This window comes from Mastigoproctus giganteus, chromosome 8 (assembly GCF_048544385.1).
Source record: "Mastigoproctus giganteus isolate SK-2022 chromosome 8, ASM4854438v1, whole genome shotgun sequence".
NCBI lineage: Eukaryota > Metazoa > Arthropoda > Arachnida > Uropygi > Thelyphonidae > Mastigoproctus > Mastigoproctus giganteus.
Window position 1 is genome coordinate 20,922,590 of NC_143582.1, and position 25,059 is coordinate 20,947,648.

Genomic DNA, 25,059 nt, shown 5'->3' on the forward strand with positions numbered 1-25,059 from the left:
GGACTATACTCAACATATTTTCTAATGGGCCACGGACCCTTTAATGACAAACTTGTAGCCCTCGGACTGCTTGAGGACCCACAATGCTCATGTGAGGAAGAAAGACATCGTGGCATCACCTGATGCACCATTGCACAAATTATGAGGACCTGCACAGGAACTTCATCTAAGCTTGCTTACATACCCCAGGACCGGGATTACCACATCCTGGACTCCTGTGAGAAGTACAAGATCTTCACAAAGTATGCAAAGACCTCTTCACGAGAAGAAGAGTGCAGCAGTAACAAGAAATAAGACAGCAATGAAAAGAAAACATGGACAATGAACTTTGTTGACAATGTGCCAATGGGCGATCCGAACCAGGCCCTAGCTTGGCTCGCTTTAATTCACACTCCCTGATAGGGGGGAGAGACACCTCTCTGTCTCCCTCCTCCCTGCTGCTCCTCTTTTCTTCTGGTGAGGCATGGACATGTCACGCTGACCACCTGGAGGCATCTTTTCTATCATCCTCATACTTCTGTCTTTCCCTCTAGCCTTCAGTCCCCTCTCCCTAATCAATCTGTACACCAGCTTACATCCCACATGTCTATCATGCAAAATTGAACTGCAATCAGTTATATTTGGCTTTCCATTTCTAGGATCCCCTCTTTTTTTCTTTTCTCTTTTTTTTTTTTTTTTTTTATATAGGCCAGTGGTTTTCAACCGGGGTTCTGCAACAACATTCTTGGGGTGCCGTGTAATTTCGGTTTAAGTTACTTAAACTTATTATTATTATATATATTTTTTTAATTTATACATTTATTTCATTATAAAAAAGTGTACGGTAATGTACCATATCTTTTTAATTTTGTGGTGATCTATAATTGATCTTTATTTAGTACCTCTATATAAAGAATAAAATTATTATATAGGTATATATTAAAAGGTCAAAAACCACTGTGTTAGGTATTTCTTTTGACCTAGGGGTGCCGTGAAAGAATTACTGGAACACTAAGGGTGCCGTGAACCTAGAAAGTTTGGGAACCTCTACCCTAGCCACTGAAATCTCAGGAAACTAGGTGACAGGGCTTGCCAGAGTAAAATATAGAGCTACCATGTACTTGGTCTGCCCCCACAAGGCCAAGTGTGGGCAACGTTGGGTCCCATCAGGAGCCCAGCAGCTAAATGGCCAGAAGAACAATGGTACACAACATTACGCATATACACGAACTATACACTTTTAAATATCTGGCCTTTACAGTGAACTGTTACACCTACAATGAAAGCAATGCAGAGATGGGGGAAACCCCTAGTGCCATTTGACACTAAATACACTTTACACTTATACTGCATGTGAACAATGATAAAACAAGAGCTAGCTATATAAGAGGGTCACATGCTGGTTCACAACTTTTAAATGATATTTCAGCCATTGATACAATAGAAGATAGTGTTGATGTAAAGTGGGCTGATTAGTCAGTGTTCATAGAATGAGTAGAATTTTGAAATATGATAAAATATCTAAAATTATTTGTCTAGCATTATTGTTACTCTCAGCATTGTAAGTGTGCAGAATTGCTTTCAGTCTTGTCAAAAAAAAAAAAAAAATTCGAATGGAATTCTAATTGTTTCAAATCGAATTAAACATTACCTGTTTCAATTTTAAAATTCAGAAAATTGTCTTATAAAGATTTGAATACAGATTTCACTTCCTGGAAAAAATGTATTACTAATTACTTGCTTTATTAGCAAAATTTTAAATTCACAAAATGACTTATTTTTCACTAGCAATAATAATAAGTTTGATTCAAATATACCTCTATAAAGGTTCACATTATTGGTAATATATATATATATATATATATGTTGCCTATGATACAGACCTTTGTATCTGTAGCCAGCCAATTATGAAATGACTCACCTAAACCACAAACATGATATTACCAATAATTTAAATACAGTATCATTCTCTTATTAGTAAATTAATAAGAGGAGTATACCTCAATATAGTACGTGGAACACTTCCGTATGATACCCTCCAGAAATTAAAACGGAAAAAACGAAAAAATCGACAACTACCGATACATTAAAGTAAAATATAAATAATTAAAGTAAAATATAAATAATTAAATAATCAATTTAACACAATTCAAAATCAATTCAAAACAATTAAAATTCAAATTAACGCAATTAAAAGAATCTAACGAAAATATTCAAAACGATTTTCCTTCCTGAAGCTGACAATGCTTTTCGACCGACTGTCGTGATAACAGGAATGAAAATGAGGTATACTCCTCTTATTAATTTACTAATATTATTATCAACGTAGAACATATTGAGTATTACAGCTCTGATTCATACTATCTAGTATCATTCTCTGCAACTTGAACTTAGCAAAATTCTTTTTCATAATTTTAAGTTCAAAGCATCAATGTCATCTTCAAAAAACAATTATATCTAGACCTACTGCAGATTTGTATGAAAATGTCCTACAGATGCAATACCAGTGTAGGAATTCTACTATATAGGGATTAATTTTTTTTTGTTTGTCACCATTCTTAGGATATGCACTGACATTCTAAACATGACAAAACACATTCCCATCGCTTTAAGCTTACCAAAAAATGAAGAAATTTTTTTTACACCAGCAGACAAAGTGGCAAATAACTGTTTTTATAAGTAAAGCCTCTAAGTTCAGGGAATGATACTAAATTTTAAATTATCAGTAATAAATTGTTTGTGGTTTGGGTGAGGCAATGCATATTTTTCTGCAATTAATACCATGAAAAAAATGAACTATAGTATAGTACCACCTATAAAAACTATCATTATCATTACTAAAAAAAATTGATAGTGCTATAAATTGAAAGTTAAACTGAATAATAATAATTACAAATTTCCTTTTGTGTATTCCCATTCCTAAATTTCACAAATCCCTAATAGGGCTCATGTTTATAATATATAGATATCTGTGCAAAAGTTCCAGGAAAAATATATGGAATTCTATTAAAATCTATGTTAAATAGCATCCCTAACAACAAAATTATTTTTAATAATATACTAGTTATTCATAACCTTCTTCATAACAAAATATTGCACCAAGTCAGTGCCCCACCAAACCTTATGGCCATAGTGTAAACCAGTAAACCATTTAAATACCAGCATGAAATCCTGGGAACTTTTTGAATGTACTACATATTTATATATATATATATATAATGAATATATGATATATTGAATATTTTGTGTTATTATTATTATTGTTAATGTCTAATTGATTATTTTTAATTTATCGCTTGCTACGTTAATGCCATTGCCCTGTGGCAATTGGACTATTATACGTGCTTGATGTATATTTTTTATTTTGATTGCTTAGATTACTTAAATTTTTCTGGTATCTATTTTCTATAGGGTACCCTATAGAAAATAGATACCAGAAAAATTTAAGTAATCTAAGCAATCAAAATAAAAAATGATATATTGAATATATATATATATATATAGTAATCTTTTACTCAAGATTTTAGTTGGATCAGACAACTTTTTACATGGAAAAGATTGTTTTAATACAATAGTTATATTCCATATGCTGCTTTACAAGTTAAAAAAAATAATGAAAAGTAAATTTATCTTGCATCAGTGTTGTGTATGATTTAGCATTACCACTGGTAAGTTGTAATTCAGTGATATTAAGATATGCTTATGTGACTTTATATATATTTGGAAGTAGCTTGGATTATTATGATACTTAGATTTTTTTTTACTTAACGTAATTTTAGAGTATTAATGAAATATATATATATACAGTGAAACTTCTCTATTACGAACTTCTATTTAACAAATTTCTCTATATTACGAATTTTTTTGCAAAACATTGCACCTTGAAACGAAATTACATGTAAAATTAACCCCATATGGCGAAGTGTTAGTCTCTCTATAACGAATTTTTAAAAAATTAGTAAAAGCATTTTTGAAGATTTTCAAGCATTTACTGCTAAACAGCCGCTCAAATATACGATCTTCTTCCCTTTGAAATTACGCATTGGCATCTGGAATTAATCAACCTTTTAGTGAATACTTGTGGCCATTGACGCCCATAGGAGGGTCTTTGTTTCATTTTTGTTAATTATAAGACCAAATGGGTTTTCTTAAAAGTGGTCATAAACTTTACAATAAATAGGATAGATTTGTAAATTGATGTTGGCTCAGGGGAAAACGAAATTCGCTGCGGCAAGCCTTTAGTGTATTGCAGCGGCAATACATAGAATGCTACCGTAGTCGGTTTTTAGTAACGCCTACTGAGTGACATTCGCTTCTCACCTCAACCGTACCATGTGACCTTCCTGTCAATCATTATGATATGTCCGTTCTCATCTAACTGGACTCCCAGTAAATGATTTTCATGATTTTTTTTTTTTTCTCTGAAAAGTAACATACAGCATACATTAACCGTAAATTTTCTTTTCGTGTATATATGAATAAGTCGTATATTTCTTCAATGTGATTGATAGGAAAAGTCACGTGATACTGTTGAATTGGCAAGCGGACGTCATTGAGTAGGCGGTACTAACAATTCACTATATGGCCAGCGCAGCGAAGTTTGCGGTGTATGTATGAGCAAGAGCTGCAGTCCAGTAATTTTTACATTTGGGGAAACAATATCGAAGAGAAAGTGTTTAAGTATTAATGATAAAGTAAAGATTTTTCATGATATTGACCTGGGTTTTAAGAAAAAAGATATTGCGGAGAAATATGGCATACATGCAAGCAGCTTATCTGCGATTTTAAAAAATCGAGAATCACTTTTAAATGCAATTGAAAGAGGAGCAGACAAGAAGCGAATTAAGTTGTGTATATACGAAGATGTTGATAAAGCTGTTCTAAAATGGGTGCAAATGATATGTGAAAAGAATATACCAATATCGGGTCCAATAATTAAGCAACAAGCTCTGAATTTTGCACAGTCCCTGGGACATACAGAACTTAATGCGAGCACTGGGTGGCTAGATAAATTTAAGAAGCGCCACAGAATTGTGGAAAAGGTTATTTGTGGAGAAAGTGTTAATGTAAGTGAAGAAGATTGCAACAGTTGGAGGAACAATACCTTAAAGAAGATTTTGGAAGAATATGAACCTAAGGAGGTTTTTAATGCTGACGAAATGGGTTTATTCCTTAAATGTTTACCGAATAGAACACTTGCTTTTAAGGATGATAAATGTTTTGGCAGAAAACAAAGCAAAGAAAGAATCACTGTGCTAGTTGGAGCAAATATGACAGGAAGTGAAAAATTAAGACTTTTATTCATCTGAAAATCAAAAAACCCAAGATGTTTTAGATGCACAAAATCTTTGGAAGTTGACTACACCTTTAATAAAAAAGCATGGATGACCAGTGATATCTTTGAAGACTGGATATTAAAACTAGACAAGCATGTAACAAAAGAAAAAAGGAAAATCGTGTTGGTAACTGACAACTGTCCAGCACATCTTGCCAGTATTTCTGCCAAACTTAAAAGTGTGAAGTTATTGTTTTTACCACCAAATGTGATGTCAAAACTCCAGCCAATGGACCAGGGCATTATTAAAAATTTTAAATTTCATTATCGAAAGAGAATAATAATGAAGATCAATGCATTATCAGAAAATAGAAACTTGGAGGTTACAATTAACCTTAGAGATTGCATCTCTGAACTGGCAAAAGTTTGGACAAACGATATCACTGAATACACTATTCAAAATTGTTTTTCAAAAGCGGGATTTGCATTGAATACAGACGTTGAACATCAACTGGATGAACAAGATGAACTGCCCCTTTCACAACTGAAAAACTTTTGGACATTATTAGAATTGTCCAGAAACATCGAAAATGAAATAACACTGGATAGTTATGTTTATGTAGATCAAGATCTGACTACAACAGAACATCCAAATGAAGATGAAATACTGCTGAACAGTGTTAGATGCGACCATGATCCCGAAGAAATTAACGATGACGCTGAAGACACGTCAGAACAACCCGAAGAAAAGCCAACTCTGAAGAAATGATTAACGCTTTTAAAATGGTTCGTATGGGTCTACAGTTTTGTGAAAATGTTTCTGATAATGTTTTTAATGCTCTGAACAAATGTGAGGTTTTCTTTGAGAATCGGACATTTTTTAATTGTACTGTGCAAACGAAAATTACAGGTTTTTCTTTTTTTTTTAATTTGTGATACCGGCGAAAATTGTGTAAACGTAATTTAAATAAGTGTTTTTGAAATAAATTACATTAAAAATAAATGTAGATTCATTTTCATTTTCTAAATTAAATAACAATTTCTAATAAAAAAGATATTCTCTGTATAATTTCTCTATAGCGAATTTTTTCGCTGGATTTATCGAATTCGTTATAGGGAAGTTCGACTGTGTGTGTGTGTGTGTGTGTGTGTGTGTGTGTGTGTGTGTGTGTGTGTGTGTGTGTGTGTGTGTACACAGGCATACCTCGAATAACGAATAGGATGCATTCCACGAAATTACTTCGTTTTCAGAGGTAAAAATACTATGGCCAGAATAGGGATACGTTCCTACATAAAGAAAATGAAAAGCTTTTTTTTTTCGAACAAAGAAAAGTTTTATTAAATAAACAGTCAACTTACATACAAAGTGAAATCACATTTTAAAATATGAGTCTAAAGTTGATTGTTTATGCTTTTTTTTCTCTTTCATTTAACAATTGCCTATAGAGTTATTGCATTTAACACTGATCACTTAACAATAACACTTCTTCCTAAATCAGGATCATTTTCACTAAAAAAATTTTAAATGTTTTCAATGTCATTTAAGCACCTTTTTAAATCTTTGGTTGTTAACACTTTTTCGGCAGGAACTTCTTTAACTTCGTCTTCATTATCTTTGTCTTCGTTGCTAACAAGGTTTTCTAAATCTTCCACTGAAAAACCATCATCTTCTGCATTCAATAAATTTCTAACATCCTCTTTATCGACATTTTCGAAACCTATTGATTGAACCATCTGGATAACTTCATTTCTAATTTCTTGGATGTTATTTTCTTCTTCTAGTACAACTTCTGGCCATATTTTGTGCCAAACTCCATTTAAGCATTTCTTAGTGACTTCTTTCCAAGAACTATCAATGTTTTCAATTGCGTTTTTTAATGGTATAGTTTTTCCAAAAAGTTTTAACTGTCATTTCCTCTTTATCCTCTAGTTCAGTTAAATTGCTTAATGTTCGATGCAGATAATAAGCTTTAAATGATGCTATTACTCCCTGATCCAATGGTTGAATCAGGGAAGTTGTGTTTGCTGGAAGAAACACAACTTTGACAGGAATGCATGTGTCCAACATGTTAAGATCAGTAAGATCTCCCAGAGCATTGTCTAACAACAAAAGAGCTTTTTCTTCAAAGTTGTTTTTTTGACGTTTTACTTCAGGACAAAAGTGGTTAACAAACCAATCAGTAAATAACTCCTTGGTAACCCACGCTTTTCTATTTGCTTTCCATATTACAGGTAAATTCATTTTTATGTTACCTTTTAACGCCCTCAGATTTTCTGAATGGTAAACTAATAACAATTTTAATTTATAATCGCCAGAGGCATTTGATCCAAAGAGTAACGTTAAACGGTCTTTGGCTGCTTTGAACCCAGCAGCTGATTTTTCTTCAATAGAAATTAAGCTTTTTGTTGGTAGCAGTTTCCAGAACAAACCGCTTTCGTCAACATTGAACACCAAATTTGGTGGAAAATTTTCACGTTCAATTACTTCCTTTAGTTGTTCTGGAAACTTATTTGCAGCTTCTCCTGTTAATTTTACACTATGAATCCTGGCCCGTTTTTTAAATTTCTGGAACCAACCACGAGAAGCCCCAAAGGTTTCCGTAATTTCTTCAGTTTGTTTAGATTTCAGGTGATTAAACAAAAATAATGCTTTTTCTTGAATCATCATTTGACTTAAAGGCATATGACGTTGTTGACATATTATCTATCCACAAACTTAACATTTTCTCCATTTTTTCTAAAATTGGATTCCTTAAGCGAGTTAATTTTGCTGCTGTAACATCTGTACAATTCTGAGCAGACTTTTATTTTTTCTGATTGGCTTAGTATGGTTGTTAAAGTTGATTGCGCTAATCCTAAAGAATGTGCCACATCGGATTTTCTTTCGCCGCTTTCAACGCGTCGTACAATATTTAGTTTAGTTTCCAAAGAAATTGCTTTTCTTTTCTTTGATTCTGACATTTTAATTAACTAAAACAAAAATATTTCTATTAAAATTTACAAAATCTACGTTATGTAATGCTATCAAAGAACCTACGTTGATTATTGCAATGTGCCACACTGAAACAACGTCAATCATCTAAAGGAAATGGAGGACAGTTAAAAATCACGATCTGACATACCAAGAAAACTGACAGATATGGATCATTGCAATGCACCACACTGAAACATACCCTGTGAAGTGTAAATGACAACTAAATTAGGCGAATGAAGTGAAAAACTGTTATAACAGACACACCCGCAGCTCGGGAGTACGTAACGAGTCACTGTCAGTCACCAATCGGATGATTGTTGGGCGTTGGCCTTAAATTGGAATTTTTTTTTATGTTAAATGGGGCTTGAAATTGCAGACGTGTTATATCGAAGCTTCGTTATCAGAGGTAACGTTAACCGAGGTATGCCTGTGTGTATATATATATATTTATTTATTTATTTATTTTTTTTTTTTTTTGGTAGTTGTTGGCGCATCGGCTTCTGTGGCCATATTGCACCTACCAAGGTTTTTGCATTTTGTACTCTGATCCAAGCCCGAGGCCGGATTCAAACCCGCGACCTTTGGGTTGCCAGGCAGGCACTTTACCCACCCGGCTGGCCCGGTCAGCAATGAAATATATGCTTATGTGACTATATGTATATTTGGAAGTAGCTTGGATTATTATGATTCTTAGGATTTTTTTTTTTTTTTTTTTATCATTAGCATAATTTTAGAGTATTAATGAAAAATCTTTCAGGATGATCTGGTAGAGGAATATAACAGAAATGGCAGGTTTTCAGGACCATATATAACTTACCAACGCAGGATTTTCCCACTGTTGAATTGGATTTTCTGGTCTGTAGTTATTGGTATTCCATTAATCTATGCACTATGCTTGCTTTTATTAACTGGAAAATTCATAGTAAAGGCAGCTATAATAATTGCTATATTTCTAGGTGAGTAATTTTTGCATATTTATGATAATTCTTGTATTTTGAAATTTTGCATTCAGTACATGTGTATGGGTGGTGGGAGAACAAGTACAGTGGGGGCCCCAACATCCAATGGGAATTTGTTCCATAAAATCCATTGTATGTTGAAAATATTGCAAGTTGAAACCAATAATACATTGATTTCCTGTAATTTGTTCCCCAACAACACATAAAATAGGTATTTCTTACATGTTATACTTCATTTTTACATTAAAAATTAGTGTTTTATAAAGTTTATTTATTAAATAGTCATAAACATCTTAAAATAAAAAACAAACAAATTAGCATTGACTTGAAGTGCAGAGCTGATGAGATCAGTGGTGGTGCGGTAGGTGGTGGTATCATGTGTCAGATGTCTTTTCAGTCTTTTGTTGCTACTGGCAAAGAAACTGTCCTTTTTTTTTGTTTTTTACAACTTTTTTGTAGCTTCCTGAAATAAAATGACGTTGTATTCCATTTTGCGAATCATGATTTCAGTGTTTTCAATGTCTGGGTGTTTTTTTTTTTTTTTTTTTTTTTCAATTCTCTTAAACGCTCACAATGAGAAATGACAGTCTTCAACTCTTCAGCTGACACTTTTTGGGTTTCTTTTTCTTCCTCTTCCTCTCCAGTGCCACTCTCCATAATTTTTTCCTACTCTTGTAGCTCCTCTATATCAGCGTCAATAAGGGCCTCCACATCCTTTTCGCCAACCTCCAGATCCATTGATTTACCAATTGTCATTTTGTCAAAGCCAGATAATTATATGCCAGATGTTTTTCAAAGCTGAATTTAAGTGCCTGGTGAAAACATCATTCCAAGAACTTACAATCAGCCTCACCACAATCCAGCATGTTGAACTTCGACCCCCAAAAATCTTTGAGGGTGACAGCATTTTCACCAGAGGTCGCTGCAAAGCAACTTGCGAACATTTTATTGGTGTAGATTTTCTTGAAGTTTGCAATCGCTTGCTGATTCATTGGTTGAAAAAGAGGAGTGGTGTTGGGTGGCAAAAATTTGACTTGAACAAAGTCAAATTGTGCCTCAAGAGATTAAACAAGGTTGGGATCATGGCCTGGTGTATTATCCAGCAGGAGCAGTGCCTTCACAGGAAGCTTATTTTTTTCAAGATAATTCTTCACTGAACAACAGAATTTCAAGCTCCCATTCACTGAAGACATATCCTGTAACCCAGGCCTTCTTGTTACTGTGCCAAAGACTCCAGGCATGCCTTTGTCAACCTTTTGTTGTTTAAATACTCTGGGGGATGTTAGAGTGATACGCAAGCAAAGACTTCAGCTTAAAATCTCAAGAGGCATCAGCACCCAACAGGAGAGTGGACCTATCTTCCATAGGCTTATGCCCAGGTAACCTAGCCTCATCCTTAGTGATGTGTGTTCTCCTGGGCATCCTCTTCCAGAAGAGGCTGGTTTCGTCAATGTTAAAAACCTGTTGGGGAGGATAACCTTCCTAATCAACAAACTCTTGGAATTCAATTTTAAAGGTCTCAGCTGCTTTTTTATCAGCACTGGATGCCTCCCCATGCCTTTCAACACTTTGATATTTGCCCTATTTTTGAAGTGCTTGAAACAAGCCAGCCTCTGCTGGATTTAGTCTTCAAAGTGCACAGCACTGCCAGTGGGTGATTGAGCTTTAAGTTTCAGATCATCATAGATCTGAAACAATCATATGAGTGATGTTCTGCACCGCACGTTGAACAATAACAAAGATGCTAATTGGTTGAGAACAATCGTATGAGTGATGTTCCGTGCGCCACACGTCTGAAAATTTTCGCCCATGTATCATTCCAGCCACAGAGTAGTAACATATCTTACTTCTCTGTGATTCCAGCTACATCGGAAAGAAATCAGTACCTACAAGTATCATCGGTCTTTAAAATAAACAATCGTATAGAAGGTATATTGGTTCCTGGGAATATCGGATGTCGATGTCATCGTAAGTCGAGGTCCCACTGTATAGCCAAAACAAGGGTTTAAAAATTATAGTTGGAAAGCACACTTTCACCAAATCTTGAAAGATACTGCATATTGGACTCTTTCACTAGGATATAAAGGGGGGAAAAATTCACCTGCTATACTTAAAAAAAAAAAAAAAAAAAAAAATTCAATAGAAATAATCCATGCAACACACATGAACGTGGTAGTAGAGGAATTTAACCAAAAATATGAAGCATCGAGTTGAGAAAATAATTAAATACTTAAAAAAAAAAAAAAAAAAAGATTAACTGCAGCCATTATCAATCCACTGCAGGATGGAAGCCTCCTCAACAATTTATGTTAAGGAAAATGAACCGTAATCTGTCACGCTGGTCCAGTGCGGTTTGGTAGATTGACCGTATTTAGCAGTCAGGGGCTTGAACCCTGGTCTACCTAAAGAACATGCACTCCCACTCCTACCCACTCGGCTATGGAGGCCTCTACATAACCGATTAAATACTTAACATATTATTTAATACAATATTGAAATACCGGTGCAGAACCATTACATTGCAATTAGCACAATGGCTATAATCACACTCCTTCCATACCATTTAGAAAAGGCTTTAATTTGACTCCTACATGGTTTATCTTCCAGGAACTCAGGTTTCTGTCCAGCAAATGGGCAGCCCGATCAAATAATGCATGCTGTTTCAGACACAAGATAATGACTTATGACTTAGTGACTTTGCTAGTTAACACACACACACACACACACACACACACACTAATATGAAGTATGCAAATATCAGATAATAGGAATAATAATGCTTACATATGAAAGAGACAAAGCAGCATTGTGCACATTACAGATCACACATTATTGTTATATTTTTAAAAATTTAATGGCATTATTCAAAACAGGATAATATTAATGATTGGTAAAAGTGTTTGAAGAATGAGATGATAGAAAAAATTGTTTTATAGTAATCAGTTTTTTCTTTTCATTGAATAATTTAATTTGAAAAATTAAATTATATGATGAAAAGTAATTGCTTAATTGTATATAGCTTGTTAAGTAATACCAAAGTTAATCAGCACATTAGTTTTAGGATTTTTTAACATAAAGAAAATGTTTGCATTAATTTAGCTTTTGTTTCCTTTTTTTTAATACAATACCCATAAATTTTAACATTGCTCTTGACACCTTGTGGCCGAGCTGGAAACCTAGGGGAGAAAGCAAATACCAGAAATTCAGGTATGATCTTAGGTAAACTTCATGTCTAAAACCATGTTTTTAAATCATACATACTACACGAAATTAAAATAATTGAACAAAATGCCCTCCCTTTAAAATCTTGAACACCTTGGAAGGACTCATTGGATTCACAAAAGTAGTACAGTATCTGTGACTAGGAGACAGTGGTAGAGATAACAACTTCAGCATAATGAGAGAAACTGTCAGGGACAACTATCTTTGAGTTTCTGTTGAAATTACACCTCATTGCACTTTATGCTCATTTGGAGGAGTGATCCTCTAACGGTATCAGAGGAAGACAGCAGAAATTCTCCCATTGAGAAAGGATACACCAGATAATTCTGTCCTTTCTCAACTATTAAGGAAAATGCACACACAAAATTGTAAACTCCATGTTGAAATTTAAAAATCATGATTTCTCAAGATGATGTCCTTCGTGCAATATATGATCTGAACCCTGACCCTCCATACACCCCAGAGTCCCAAGGAGCTAAGGGCTGACAATCACACAAGTAATTTTTAAATGATTAGTTTGGAATTTATTTTGTTCATAACTGAACAAAAGCAGCGTAATACAGCCATACTGTTTTGACTAAATCCCCTGTAGAATATGCAATCTGGTAGTGAACCAACTCACAGTCAAGGCTAAGGCCTCTACAGAAATAGCCACAAGAAATGTAGTGAGTACTACTGCTGTTTCTATACTCATTTCTTATTTTGGCATACAAAGCCTGAAAAGACTAATATACATTTTTCTACTGCAATTCAAAATTGCGAAGTACAGAGTTTGAATGCAGCAACGCTATATGTCGATATTTATATCAAATGAGTGTTGTCATCACAAAATTAATGGATACAAAGTTTGCTAACACAACTAGTTGGCCGTAATAACACTGAAAAGATGACTACCTCATTAACCCTTTTGTTTGTATGTAAGTATATACACATTTTTCAAGGTAGTTTCCAGTAACATTTCAAAATACTTTACAAATCTTCCAGTAAGTGCTGCCATCTTTTATCTATGTTTCTAAATAATTATAAACACACAGCCAAATATTCCTCAAACCTACCAGAATGCATGAAAATCACAAGATGGGGAACTGGTTACAAGCAGCTATTATCATCTGACATGAGACCAACCATATAGCTAGCAGTAGCCTAATGCACTACCCCTTCAAGCTTGTGTCGGCAACTCCCTCCCCACCATTTCCTACTCCCAGTCAGCAGTCCTGGTGCTAGGGATGCCCAAGTGAAGCACTTGCTACAGGCACTGCCTAAAATAGGTGCTGTAAGATGCACTACTGCATATATATGTGTGTTAAGATACGTATGAATTAGCATCACAAAAGCTAGCGCCAGCCCTGCCAATCAGCGTACTGCTCCTGTGACAAAACTACAACCCAGTGCATGTGTCAAACCCACTACCACAAGCTGTGAGGTTATCGTGTTGACAGCAAATCTACCTAAGACAAACAGTGATCATATAAAAAATGCTAGGCAAAATTCAAATAAGGATATAAGCACCTTTACACCCTTCCCTCCCCGTTCAGTGATGCTGAATCCCCCCCCCCCACACACACCCAACTGTCTAGAGGCCTTTTTGTATCCTGTAAACATTCAGTAGAAATCAAACCAGCAGTTGACCATGACCTACAGATCAGAAAATCAAGAAAGAAAAATCTTTATTGCAATAATGATGATGATGATAATACAATTCGATATGTTGCAATGTATGGCCACCAGGCTAGTAATAATAATACAATATTATACAATGTAATTAACAGTAATAATACAATATAAATAGAGCATTGATATATAAAACATAGGAAATGCATATGTGGAAGTAAACTCCAAGTTATAATACAGTTATTTACAGTACAATATATAAAGAAGATATTGGCAGAAACAAATAATTTCATATACATATAGTAATATAAACAGGCAACGTTCTTTGCACTGAACAGAAGTAGTTAATCTATCATTACTAACTGTCATACTGAATGTTAGTATGCCATCTTCACATCAGGTGGTATTGTTGGCTTGCGGCATTAAGACAAGCTTCGAGGGGAAGGATCAGGGACAGGAAAGTACAATTCAAGGATGATATGTCTGTATTCCCTGTCAGAAGCGAACTTATTAAGGTCAGCATCCAAGGACTGGGCACATGAAAGAACAACTATCAGAACAATTTCTTGAAGACCAAACCAATACCTCTTTTAGAGCTGTGTGATATCCAATACTGTAATTATCCTCCACATGATCATTCAAGCCAACTGGGCTAGCCAGGTGGGTCAATTGCCTGCCTGGCAACCCAAAGGTCGCGGGTTCGAATCCCACCTCGGGCTACTGCAAAAACCTTGGGAGGTGCATTATGGCCACAGAAGCCGATGCGCCAAAAAAAAAAAAAAAAAAAAAACATGATCATTCATTTAAGTTAATTACTACTGTAAGCCAAAAAAGCTGTCTATAGCATGAACCAAAGTTCATCACCAAATCAGTGCAATCCTGATAAGTCACAGACTTATCAGGATACATACAGTTAGTCAAACGAGATATATTCTGTGCCCATGATTAGCAGAGCCAGCAACTCTGCTGCCTGGGATCTACAAACCGACTAGAATCAGAAAACAGATCCTTCATAACCCAGTCTAGACTGTTATAATTACTAGACTAACAGCATCCAAATCTTGCAGACAACTGAATGCTAAACCAGTACTGACACAATTGTACTCCTTTGAAAGTTTTCTCTTAAGATATTCAAGGGCTCCAGAACAGAATAGAATACCCTTTAACAGCTGTTCTTATTGTGAAGTATGGTAATATGTTTATCAGAAACATGGCTTAAACTTAACCAGGAATTACTGTGTCAGCTAGATGCTCAGCACCCTTCAAATCAAGAACATACTCTGGGAGAGGAAGCATAACTCTTGCTATTAAGCAATACTAGACTGCATCTTATTCATGCTGCTTCCAGTAACTCACCATTCTAAAAAGCCTTGATTCAGCAAAATATAACACATCACTAATAGACCTTGTAATAAATTTCACCAGTGGCAAATAGATAACAAATAGACAACACGCCTCTGCCATCTTTTTCACTGCTATTCTTATCCCCTTCGTATTCATTTGCTGTTGCAATGATTATCTCGTGCAGGGGCGGGGGGGGGGGGGGGGCAAAACAAATAAAATGGTGAAGGTTGAGGACCTCACATGGGTTCTTGCAATAAGTGGGTCACAAATACAGTTCCCTACTACTAATTACATATTTTAAAATTGAATTTAATTTTTTCACATTTTATAATTAAATACAAAATTCAAGTAACTATTAGATAGCACTAATAATATCATATTATACAATTATAATAATGTTAAATACTGAAGAAGGTACATAAAAACTTCATAAGAAAGCAATACAGAAAAATCAAATATTACTAAAAATGGATAATTTCAAAAATCAGTGTGAACCTATGCTTTGTGATATGCCAGTTTTAAACTCTGGGAATACATAATACTTGGGGCTACTTACATGGTCATGGGTCACCTTACAGGCTTTGGGTTAAACACTCATGATCTAGTGTATCCAAATGATATCAAAATGCTGACAAATATCTCCTTTCAGCTGGTCCACCTGTTATAACTTGTACTATTAATGAAAACTTTCAGACATGTAAGCTTTTTGCTTAACTTTGGGCTTGCTCTAGACTGAGCAAACCAACAGTTATTTATTCTTGCTAAGGAAAAAAAAAACAATGTAACCATCAGTTGGAAAGTCATTGGATCAAAGAATCATCTTTGATGTCACTTTGATCCAAAACTCAAATTTTGTGACAATATTAAGTACTTCCTAAAGCAGTTCAATTACTTATGATGGAGAGCACCAACTCATCTACATCACTGACAAGGAAACAACTAGTAGATACCTATAGACTTTGGTATTTCTTGTGTACTACAGAAACTGGGACCTCAGCTGTCCCTCATTGCAAAGACTAATATTTGAGTCTGACTACTGAACCATAAAATGGGCATCCAACGAGAAATAGCTATCTACCCCAGATCAGAACCACTGATATGGCCCAACAAATACCTATTTGCCACACCTCAATTATAACAGAGTACCCATTTGCCACACATCTTAACAGAGTACATGTTCACGATGATGATATTAAATGGCTTGACAAAGATCTTGAATATCTGGGACATTGTGAGTAGCACATTCTCCATCTTTAAGAACAAATCTACACTCATATAAAAACATAACTGCCTCAGCAGCTTTTGAGATTGATTTTACTAGCTCAGATACTTCAAATAATGCAACTTCTGCAGTAGATGGAAATTAACAGTTAATTTCCTTCTTAATTTCCACAACAGTTAATTTCCATCTTATGATGGAAATTAACTTGCAGAAAGTACTGGCGACTTGTAACAGGATAGCTTTTACATACTCAGAGCAGTAATGCATATTATATAAGATGTGAATCAAAATTATCCATAATGAATAGAAATGAAAATAAATTGTTAAATAACTAAGTTTACTAAACTAACTTTTAATCAAGTACAGTATAACAAAGAAATCTCAATTGCTGTGATCAGTATGAAAGATTTTATCACCTACAATTAAATTTGTAGATATTTATTTTTTTTTGAATACCTAATTAATCCCTTGGTTATTTTTCTACTTCAATGAGCTGTTAAAATTGTGAAATCTGTGAAGTATTACTTTAACTTCCTAAGCAGTGGTTGTTTTCTGTATCATTATTGTAATATCACCACGATGAGCAAAACTAATCATATATTGTAACTAGATTACTAGTAATTGTACATAACTAGTAATAAAAGTTACTGGTATAAAAATGTAAGAGTTACAAATGCTAATAGGATCAGGATTGGATGAAATGAAACTGTACTACAGTGGTGGACAAAAAACTGCATCACCTTAAAAAAAAGTAACATTTGTAGTGAAATGCATGTGATATTGTTTGATTACAGTCATTTTGTTGTCGCAAAGCAAAGGCATTGTGTCAGATAATGCTTCTATTGCATCAGACAGTAATTGCAAGGTATTGCATCAGCCGTTTCTATAAATATGGCATTGGAACGGTATAGATGCTCATTATTATCTTGTTTTGCGGAGGTGTAAGCATGGCTCCATGTGTTCATGGCTCCATGAGCACATGGACACACCAAGGGAAAAAAGTGTAGCTTTTTCTTTGTCCCGGGAAGGGCTTTCTAAGTGTGCTATCACTGATAAAATAGGCTGTCACCAGTATCCCGTGTACTGAAATTAAAGTGGGAAACTGATGTGATGTGAAGAGAAGACCTGGATCGGGCTGTAATAAGAGTGACTACGCCTTCCCAAGATCAATATTTGAAATGGCTATGCCTTTGTAATCCGACCTAAAACTGGACTTTGATATGCCGTCTGGTGTTGAAACAAGTGCACGAACTACCAGAGACTGCTTTTGGAATGTGGTCTGCGTGCCTATTGGCCCAAGAAGAAGCCTTTGTTGACCCAACAAATGAGGAAGAAGCGACTTGCTTGGGCCAAAATATGTGTTTCATGGACAAAAGAGCAGTGGGACACCGTCATCTTTTCTGACGAATCAAAATTCAACTTACATAGCTTAGATGGGAAGCAATATGTCAGAACACAAAAATCTGAGGCATACCATCCTGACTGCATTACACCAACTGTAAAGTTCCTTGCTGGTCAGATGGTCTGGGGATGCATAACAAGCAAAGGGGTGAGGGCGAATTAAGTTTATTAACAGAACTGTGAATGCAGAAACCTACACTGCTGTCTTGGAGGAGTGTCTGAAACCCGTTATTAGGGATCACCACACAGACATCCAAAACTACATTTTTCAACAGGACTCAGCACTTTGCCACACGGCAAAATTGATAAGTTTTATGCTATTTAGATTTAATGATGAGTTTGTCTTGTCTCACAAGACTTAAAACATACACCAGTGTTTTCCCTCGTTTTTCTCCCTTAAGGTGCAGTCATACCTCAGAAATGCTGGCATTACAGTGTTGGACTGGCCCAGCAGCAGTACAGATTTGAACCCTAGTGAAAATTGCTGATACATAATGTCGTCTAAAATTGCTCAGAAGAGGCCAACAAGTAAGATTCAGCTGCAGAAGAGCATTGTAGGGGTGTGGTACCAAAAAATTGGTCAACCGTATATCATATTAACTCTATGCCAGACTGTTGCAAGGCTAATTGCACCTCGAGGAGGAACAACAAAATATTGAGGACTTATTTTTCTGATTTACAGTACATAATACTATTATGTTAACTTGTCATTTCAGTTTGTACATGTAAATACAATAAAATGTATGTTTGGTTGTCATGATTGGCATTTGCGTGATTTCTCATATTTCCATTAATTATGCATTTTACCCTTTGGGAAGATATTTATGGCAATTAGGTGTATCAGGTGGAGTCTTTTTATTGGATTTCATTCACAGAGATATATATCCCATCTAACAAATGCATTTCGAACATTTCTGCAACCCACAATGCAGTGCAATACACATTATTTGCAAAATTCATAAGTGGTGCATTTTTTTTGTCCACCACTGTACAGGCAAAAACTGATTCTAGCATTGTAGGTAATCAAAGCAGCTTAATACAGTGAAGGCAGTAAACCTGAACTGCTGAGTACAACCTATATATACCAAATCCACTTCAGCCCCTCACAAGCAGTGTGTAGAGGAACATGAACATAACATTTTGTGCTGTCCAAAATATAAAGGAACCATTCAGCCTACTGTAAAGTGTGCTAGATGCAAACAAGGGAAAGTAAAAAATGTAAAACTGAGACAAATATCAAGAACCAAAAACAAGTGATACCACTACTACACCTGTAGTAGTGGTGAAATAAACTGGCCTGTAGTGGAATTTCCATAACATTCCCCCTGAACATTATCAGTATTACTATTAAAATGGCAAATACATTTCAGTACTATTATAATATTATCTAAGCATGCACACACACACACACACACTCTTCACCTTCGGAGATAACTTACTGTAATGTTCTACAACATGCTATCCAAAAGTAAACTTTGTGAGATTCTGCCTTCTGTTATTCCTTATGATTTATATTTGTGTCCCCTGGTTTCTGTCTCTCCTGCCAGTCAACTATAGCTCCATTCATTTTGTTAATTCCCTTGAGGTATCTTCCTTGTCTTTATGACAAGGGAAGAGCACTAATCATTGTCTTTATGATGACAGGTCTTGAAGGTGCAACCTCAAAGGTCATCGTCACAGAGACAGTGATTAGTGCTCTTCACCAACCTAGTGTACAACTGCTTTGAACCTTCTCTAAAAATCCTGCCTTTTCTATTTAAGTGCAATCTCCAGACCTGAACACAATACTCCAAATGCAGTCTCACCATCTTTTATAGAAGAATGAAGACATGCTCCCTATTTTCAGAGGTCTGATAAATCATTATTAGAGCACCATGTGCCTTCCTGACTACCTGTTTATACTAATGGTAAACTTAATGTCTGATTGTGCCATGATCTCTTTTTCATCCTGAACCACCTTAATGCCCCCCCCCCCATACACACACCAATGTAAATTATTCCTGGGTTATATTCCATGACAGTATAGTGAATTTCCTACTTATTACTCGTATGAACAGGTTCAAATCTCATTGAAGACTGGATGAATTCTTAAAAGCCCCTTCAATCAGTGCTATAGTAAGCTAATCTCAGGACGAAGGAGCAGGGATTATTCCAGGTGTTTAACCTGCACAATTTGCAAAAACATGCACTTGTAGAGATGTAATAGCTGCCACAATATGGCTTAAGCTGCTTATCGTCATACTCCTGAGTTTGCTGTTTACCGGGTGGAAAATCATTAACTGCGTAATAGATGACTTGCTTCTTTCTGAAGCCTAACTCAGAAAGATTACTATTATTCAAGGCATGATAGATTTGGTTTCGTGACTGACTTCAGATCAAGTGTTGACTCAAAATCATCGTTTTGCAGGAGAAAGAATAACATATTACCTGGCTGTTCAGGACCAGATTAGTGTGCTACTATTAAAACATAATTACTGACTTCTTAAAAAAGATTATTAAGTACTGATTGAAGAAGTCTAAGAGGTAGTGTTGGTTAACAGAATGGCGAGACAGACCCACTGTTTCTGAGAGTTCCATTGATAAGGGTATTGCAGAAGATATGCTCCTAAAATAATTTAAAAAAAAAAAAATTAATAAAATACCAAATAACATAAATTTACCAAATGTCATTTAATTCAAATTTAGCTGTACCTAAAAATGGAGATGAAAACCAACCAAAACCCATGACCAACAAAATAAAAATAAATAAAATAGACTGACCATTATGCCCCATCTTGTTGGCGCCTCCATAGCCAGGTGGGCAGGAGCAGTAGTGCATAGCACACGCTTCTTGATTAGACCGGGGTTCGAGCCCGTACCTACCAAATACGGAGGATGCGGCAGGTCAGGGAATGACCACTGCATATTCCCAGCCCGATTAAAGGGTGAGGGTTGGCATCAGGAAGGGCATCCGGCCGTAAAAATTGCATGCCAAAACAATAAAAACGCTGACCCCACATAATAATGGGAAAAAGGTGAGGGGGGAAAAAAATTATGCCCCATCTCAGAGGACAAGGTTAATAATTTGAAAAACATAAGTGCACATCAATTAATAAAGAGGATATATCCTCTTTATTAACTGATAAAGGATATATTCTTATTTAACTGAGACTTTGTCAGTTCTTTGGATCTGTTCTGTTATGAGTTTACAGTGCATGAGGGCCACCATTATTCAAATCCATTGCATTTTTTTTGGGTCAGTCGGTGTTAGTGGTTCGGTGATTTTTGGATTGATATAGGGTTCGAAATGCAGCGATTCCCTGACTGTTGTTGGCCTTGTGGTCCTCCGACGAGATGGAGGACAGTATAATAGTCAGTCTATTTTATTTATTCTTATTTTCTTGGTCACATGTTGTAGTTGGTTTTCGTCTCTGTTTTTAGTGATATTTTGCATAATTTGGAATTGGTGCTATCCTCCCAAACACCACTAAATATATTCAATTGACATTTTGTAAATTTATATTATTTGGCAATTTTATTAATTGGCTTTTTCTAAATTATTTTAGGAATGTTCCTTCTGCAATACCCTTATCTTGATCCCCCTTTTTTACTTCATGTATTGGTTTATTTTTCACTCTACCGGTTTGCCATGCTACTTGGCACTTGTTTCATTTACTTTATTTTTATTTAAATTACACACGCACGCACCCACACACAGTAATATTGAAAGTGTATAGGACATTATTATGGTCATAGGGTTTGTTTGCTTTAGCAGCGTCCCTGGTCCATAATACTAACTTGATTTCTTTTTCACTCCACTCTACTTCCCTTCATGGTTTATTTTCTTATAGTTATTATATATATATATATATATAAATATATAAAAGTATAAAACAACAGTGCATAGAATTAATAAGTATAGATCAGTATTGTGTTCTTTGTGTTATAGCAATGAAGTTAATGTCTTCCATGATTGGTGTCACTAAAGCAACCAGTGGATCATCATATGGCAGAAGTTCTCCTCGTGCACCATCATCTCCTGTTAGAAATGGTAGGATGGCTTCACAGTTAGAAAATGAGCAGCATATTTCTAATAATTCACAAGAACATTTTGAAAAACATAAACACAAGTGCACATCAGTTAATAAAGAGGATACTTGTGTTAAAGATGTTAAAGCAGGTGGTGACCATATTGACATAACACCTATTAATGGAGACTTTAGATTATAGCATTATTACTATATTATTAGTGAATTTATAGTTTGTGGAAATTCTTAAGTTTTAAAATTAATGAACTTACTTTGTGATACAAAATATGTGATCAAAATGTTATCATAAATCACCTTGTGTAATATTTCTGTTGGTAGAGGTCCATTTAAATTACCGAAATGTTGTTATTTCATTTTTGAAGATATTCTGAAAGCTATCCAGTAATGTTAGCTGTTTGTCAAACAGACTTTTTTTTTTTTTTTTCTTTCTTTTTTGGTATTTGGAATATAACTTCATAAAATACCTTTTATATAAGTCTGCAGAGGTTACTGTATCATTATTATATATAGTATTTTATAATGTTCTGACGATAAGGGACCACTAGGAGTTTTCATTCTTTTTTGATTGTGCAATAAGAGAAGCAAATTTTTTTTTTTATATTATTATTATTATACCTTTCTGGTTGAACTAAAATCCAAGCATTGAGTGATTCCGAAACTAATTTATTTTCTATAAACTGGAGTTTAAAAAAAAAAAATCTAATATTACTGTGAGTACAAATACTGAAACTACATCTTAGAATGCAAGATAAATTTATATAATAACATGCATTTTTAAAAATTATATATATATATATATATATATATATATATATATATATATATACTGGATGTTGAAATCTGGAATAACAAGCATATTTCAACAAATATTTCTTTTCAGTAAAATACTCGTGGTATTTAGTTCTTTCATTCATGATTTTAGACAATTTTAGAATCTTTTTGAAATAAACATAGGTGGTACCTGTTATTATATTAGTTCAGCTTCCAAGCCTTTAGAGATTTTCTTGGTGAAGTTTATTGGGTTAAACAGTATTGGATCCAGTAAGAACAGCTCAAAAACGATTTCCTTAATGTATAAATGCATTTTTTTCTATTAACAGGATCCTCTCAATAAACTTACATTTTTTTTAAAATGTTATCCTGTCATTTTATATTTATGCTTCATGCATCACAGTAATTTGCATTCTGAAAGTGTTTTCTAGTTTAGCTTTGTGATCACTCTGCATTTCTTTTGTCTTTTTGTTCAGATCAAGAGAAAATATTAAGTGTTGTAGTAATAAAACAATGGGAATTTAGTTATGATTTAAAGAAGTGAAATAAGCATTTATTCATGTTCCCACTACCACACATGATAAATGAAATGTGCCAACATTTTGTTGAGTTTTTCATGATGGTCTGCTGTTATGGTGCTCTAAGTATTTTATATTCTAGGTTGAGTTTGAAAAAAAAGTTCAAAACTCAGTTTGCGAGTCTTACCATAAAAGACACTTTTAATTATTTCATTTGATATTTTTCTAAGATACTCCAAAACTGCAGTATTTTTGTAGATATATAACATTGCTACTTTACAGAAGATAATTCTTTACATTTTGTGTAATTGGTGTGTGTCACCAAATTTTTTATGAAAATTATATTTATTCAGTTTTATTATTTTTGTCTAAAGGTATAGTCAGACCTTTTTCCTCTCCAGAAAAAAGCTCTGTTATCATGCACACCATAATATTTCAGCAAATAGATTGCTTTACACATTCCATTTCATGTTGAATTGTACTCCAGGGTATATTACAAGACTGAAGGAGATTTGCTTTTTTGCTCAATGAAACTGCTTATTTGAATCACTACTAGTCTGAAGCCAGTGAGCATATAAAGCAGTCACGATATAAAAAGGAAACAAGTTCAATGTAGACAAACATAGCCCGTAGTTAAAAAACAAAGCTTATAGTTCTTGTGAAGTAATGGGACTAGAAATGTTTATCCTGAGGGCTCTTTTATAATGACTTACCATAGAATTATTCCAAATATTAGTTGACAAAACTCTGCTTTTATTAACAAAATAATTGGGGCGGTCACTAAACTGCAACCAAAAGTGAAAATGATGTAGAAATATGTGCACTTAAAATGTAGGCTGGGTTCAGGTAATTATCATTTCAGTTGAAATATAAATCACAAGGGAAGAACCAACATTATGACATAGCTCTAATGTAAATTCATTGATGTACAGAATAATTGAAATGAATATTTATTGACAGTTATTTTATTGTTGCAGTTAGCTCCACATAGTTACATTCTATGAATGTTGTTGACTTCGTGTTAATTGCTGTTAGGGTAATGAAGCTCATTCTGCTTCTTTTTTTTTTTTTTTTTTTCAGTCTTATGACAAAACTGAACTGAATATTCTAAGCTTATTTCCAGTTAATTATGCAGATTCAGAGTTAAAGTAACATTCCTCTTTCTTTCTCTTTTTTTTTATATATATATATATATATATTTTTTTTTTTTTTTTTTTTTTTTTTTTTAAGTTTACTTAGGGGCTCCTCTTTGCATTATAAATATTATGTCACCAGTATGGGCATATTGCATTATTCTTGTTTTAACAGGTCAGATAGCCAACACAGATACAGCAAAAAATAACAGATGCAAATGCCACCGGATAACTAATTATGTAGTGGAATTTCTGCCAGGCTTTTCTCTGCAGGGCAATAAGAAAAATAACAGAATTAATTTTGACATTTCTAAGAAGGGTATTATTCAAATTTATAGTTCAGCTTTTTTATGCTTCATAGTGGGTTATTTTTCTCAGCAATGGTTGTGTGGATTTTCATCCTACAATACAGCTATAGAATACACAATTTACAGAATATACTAATGAACTGAACTGCAATATTGCTTATTCAAGCAACCTGACTCACTATTTCATACTGTTTTTAACATTTCATGATGTCTGGAAAAAGAATTTTTTCCTGTATATTCAGTCTACAATATTTTGCCATACTTCTTAATTTTATTGTTTCTGTATTTTACGATGAACACACAACATTTAAGAA

General features: G+C 34.4%; 1 protein-coding gene across 1 annotated transcript in view; it reads left to right on the plus strand.

The window, feature by feature from the left end:
- Positions 1 to 22,196, plus strand: part of LOC150081321 (1-acyl-sn-glycerol-3-phosphate acyltransferase gamma-like) — a 159,210-nt gene extending 137,014 nt beyond the window's left edge. The window contains exons 7-8 of the mRNA XM_090380165.1: positions 8,986 to 9,184; positions 21,916 to 22,196. Of these exons, the coding sequence (XP_090236291.1) occupies positions 8,986 to 9,184; positions 21,916 to 22,196 (480 nt within the window). The remainder of the gene's footprint in view (positions 1 to 8,985; positions 9,185 to 21,915) is intronic.
- The last annotated feature ends 2,863 nt before the right edge of the window (positions 22,197 to 25,059 follow it).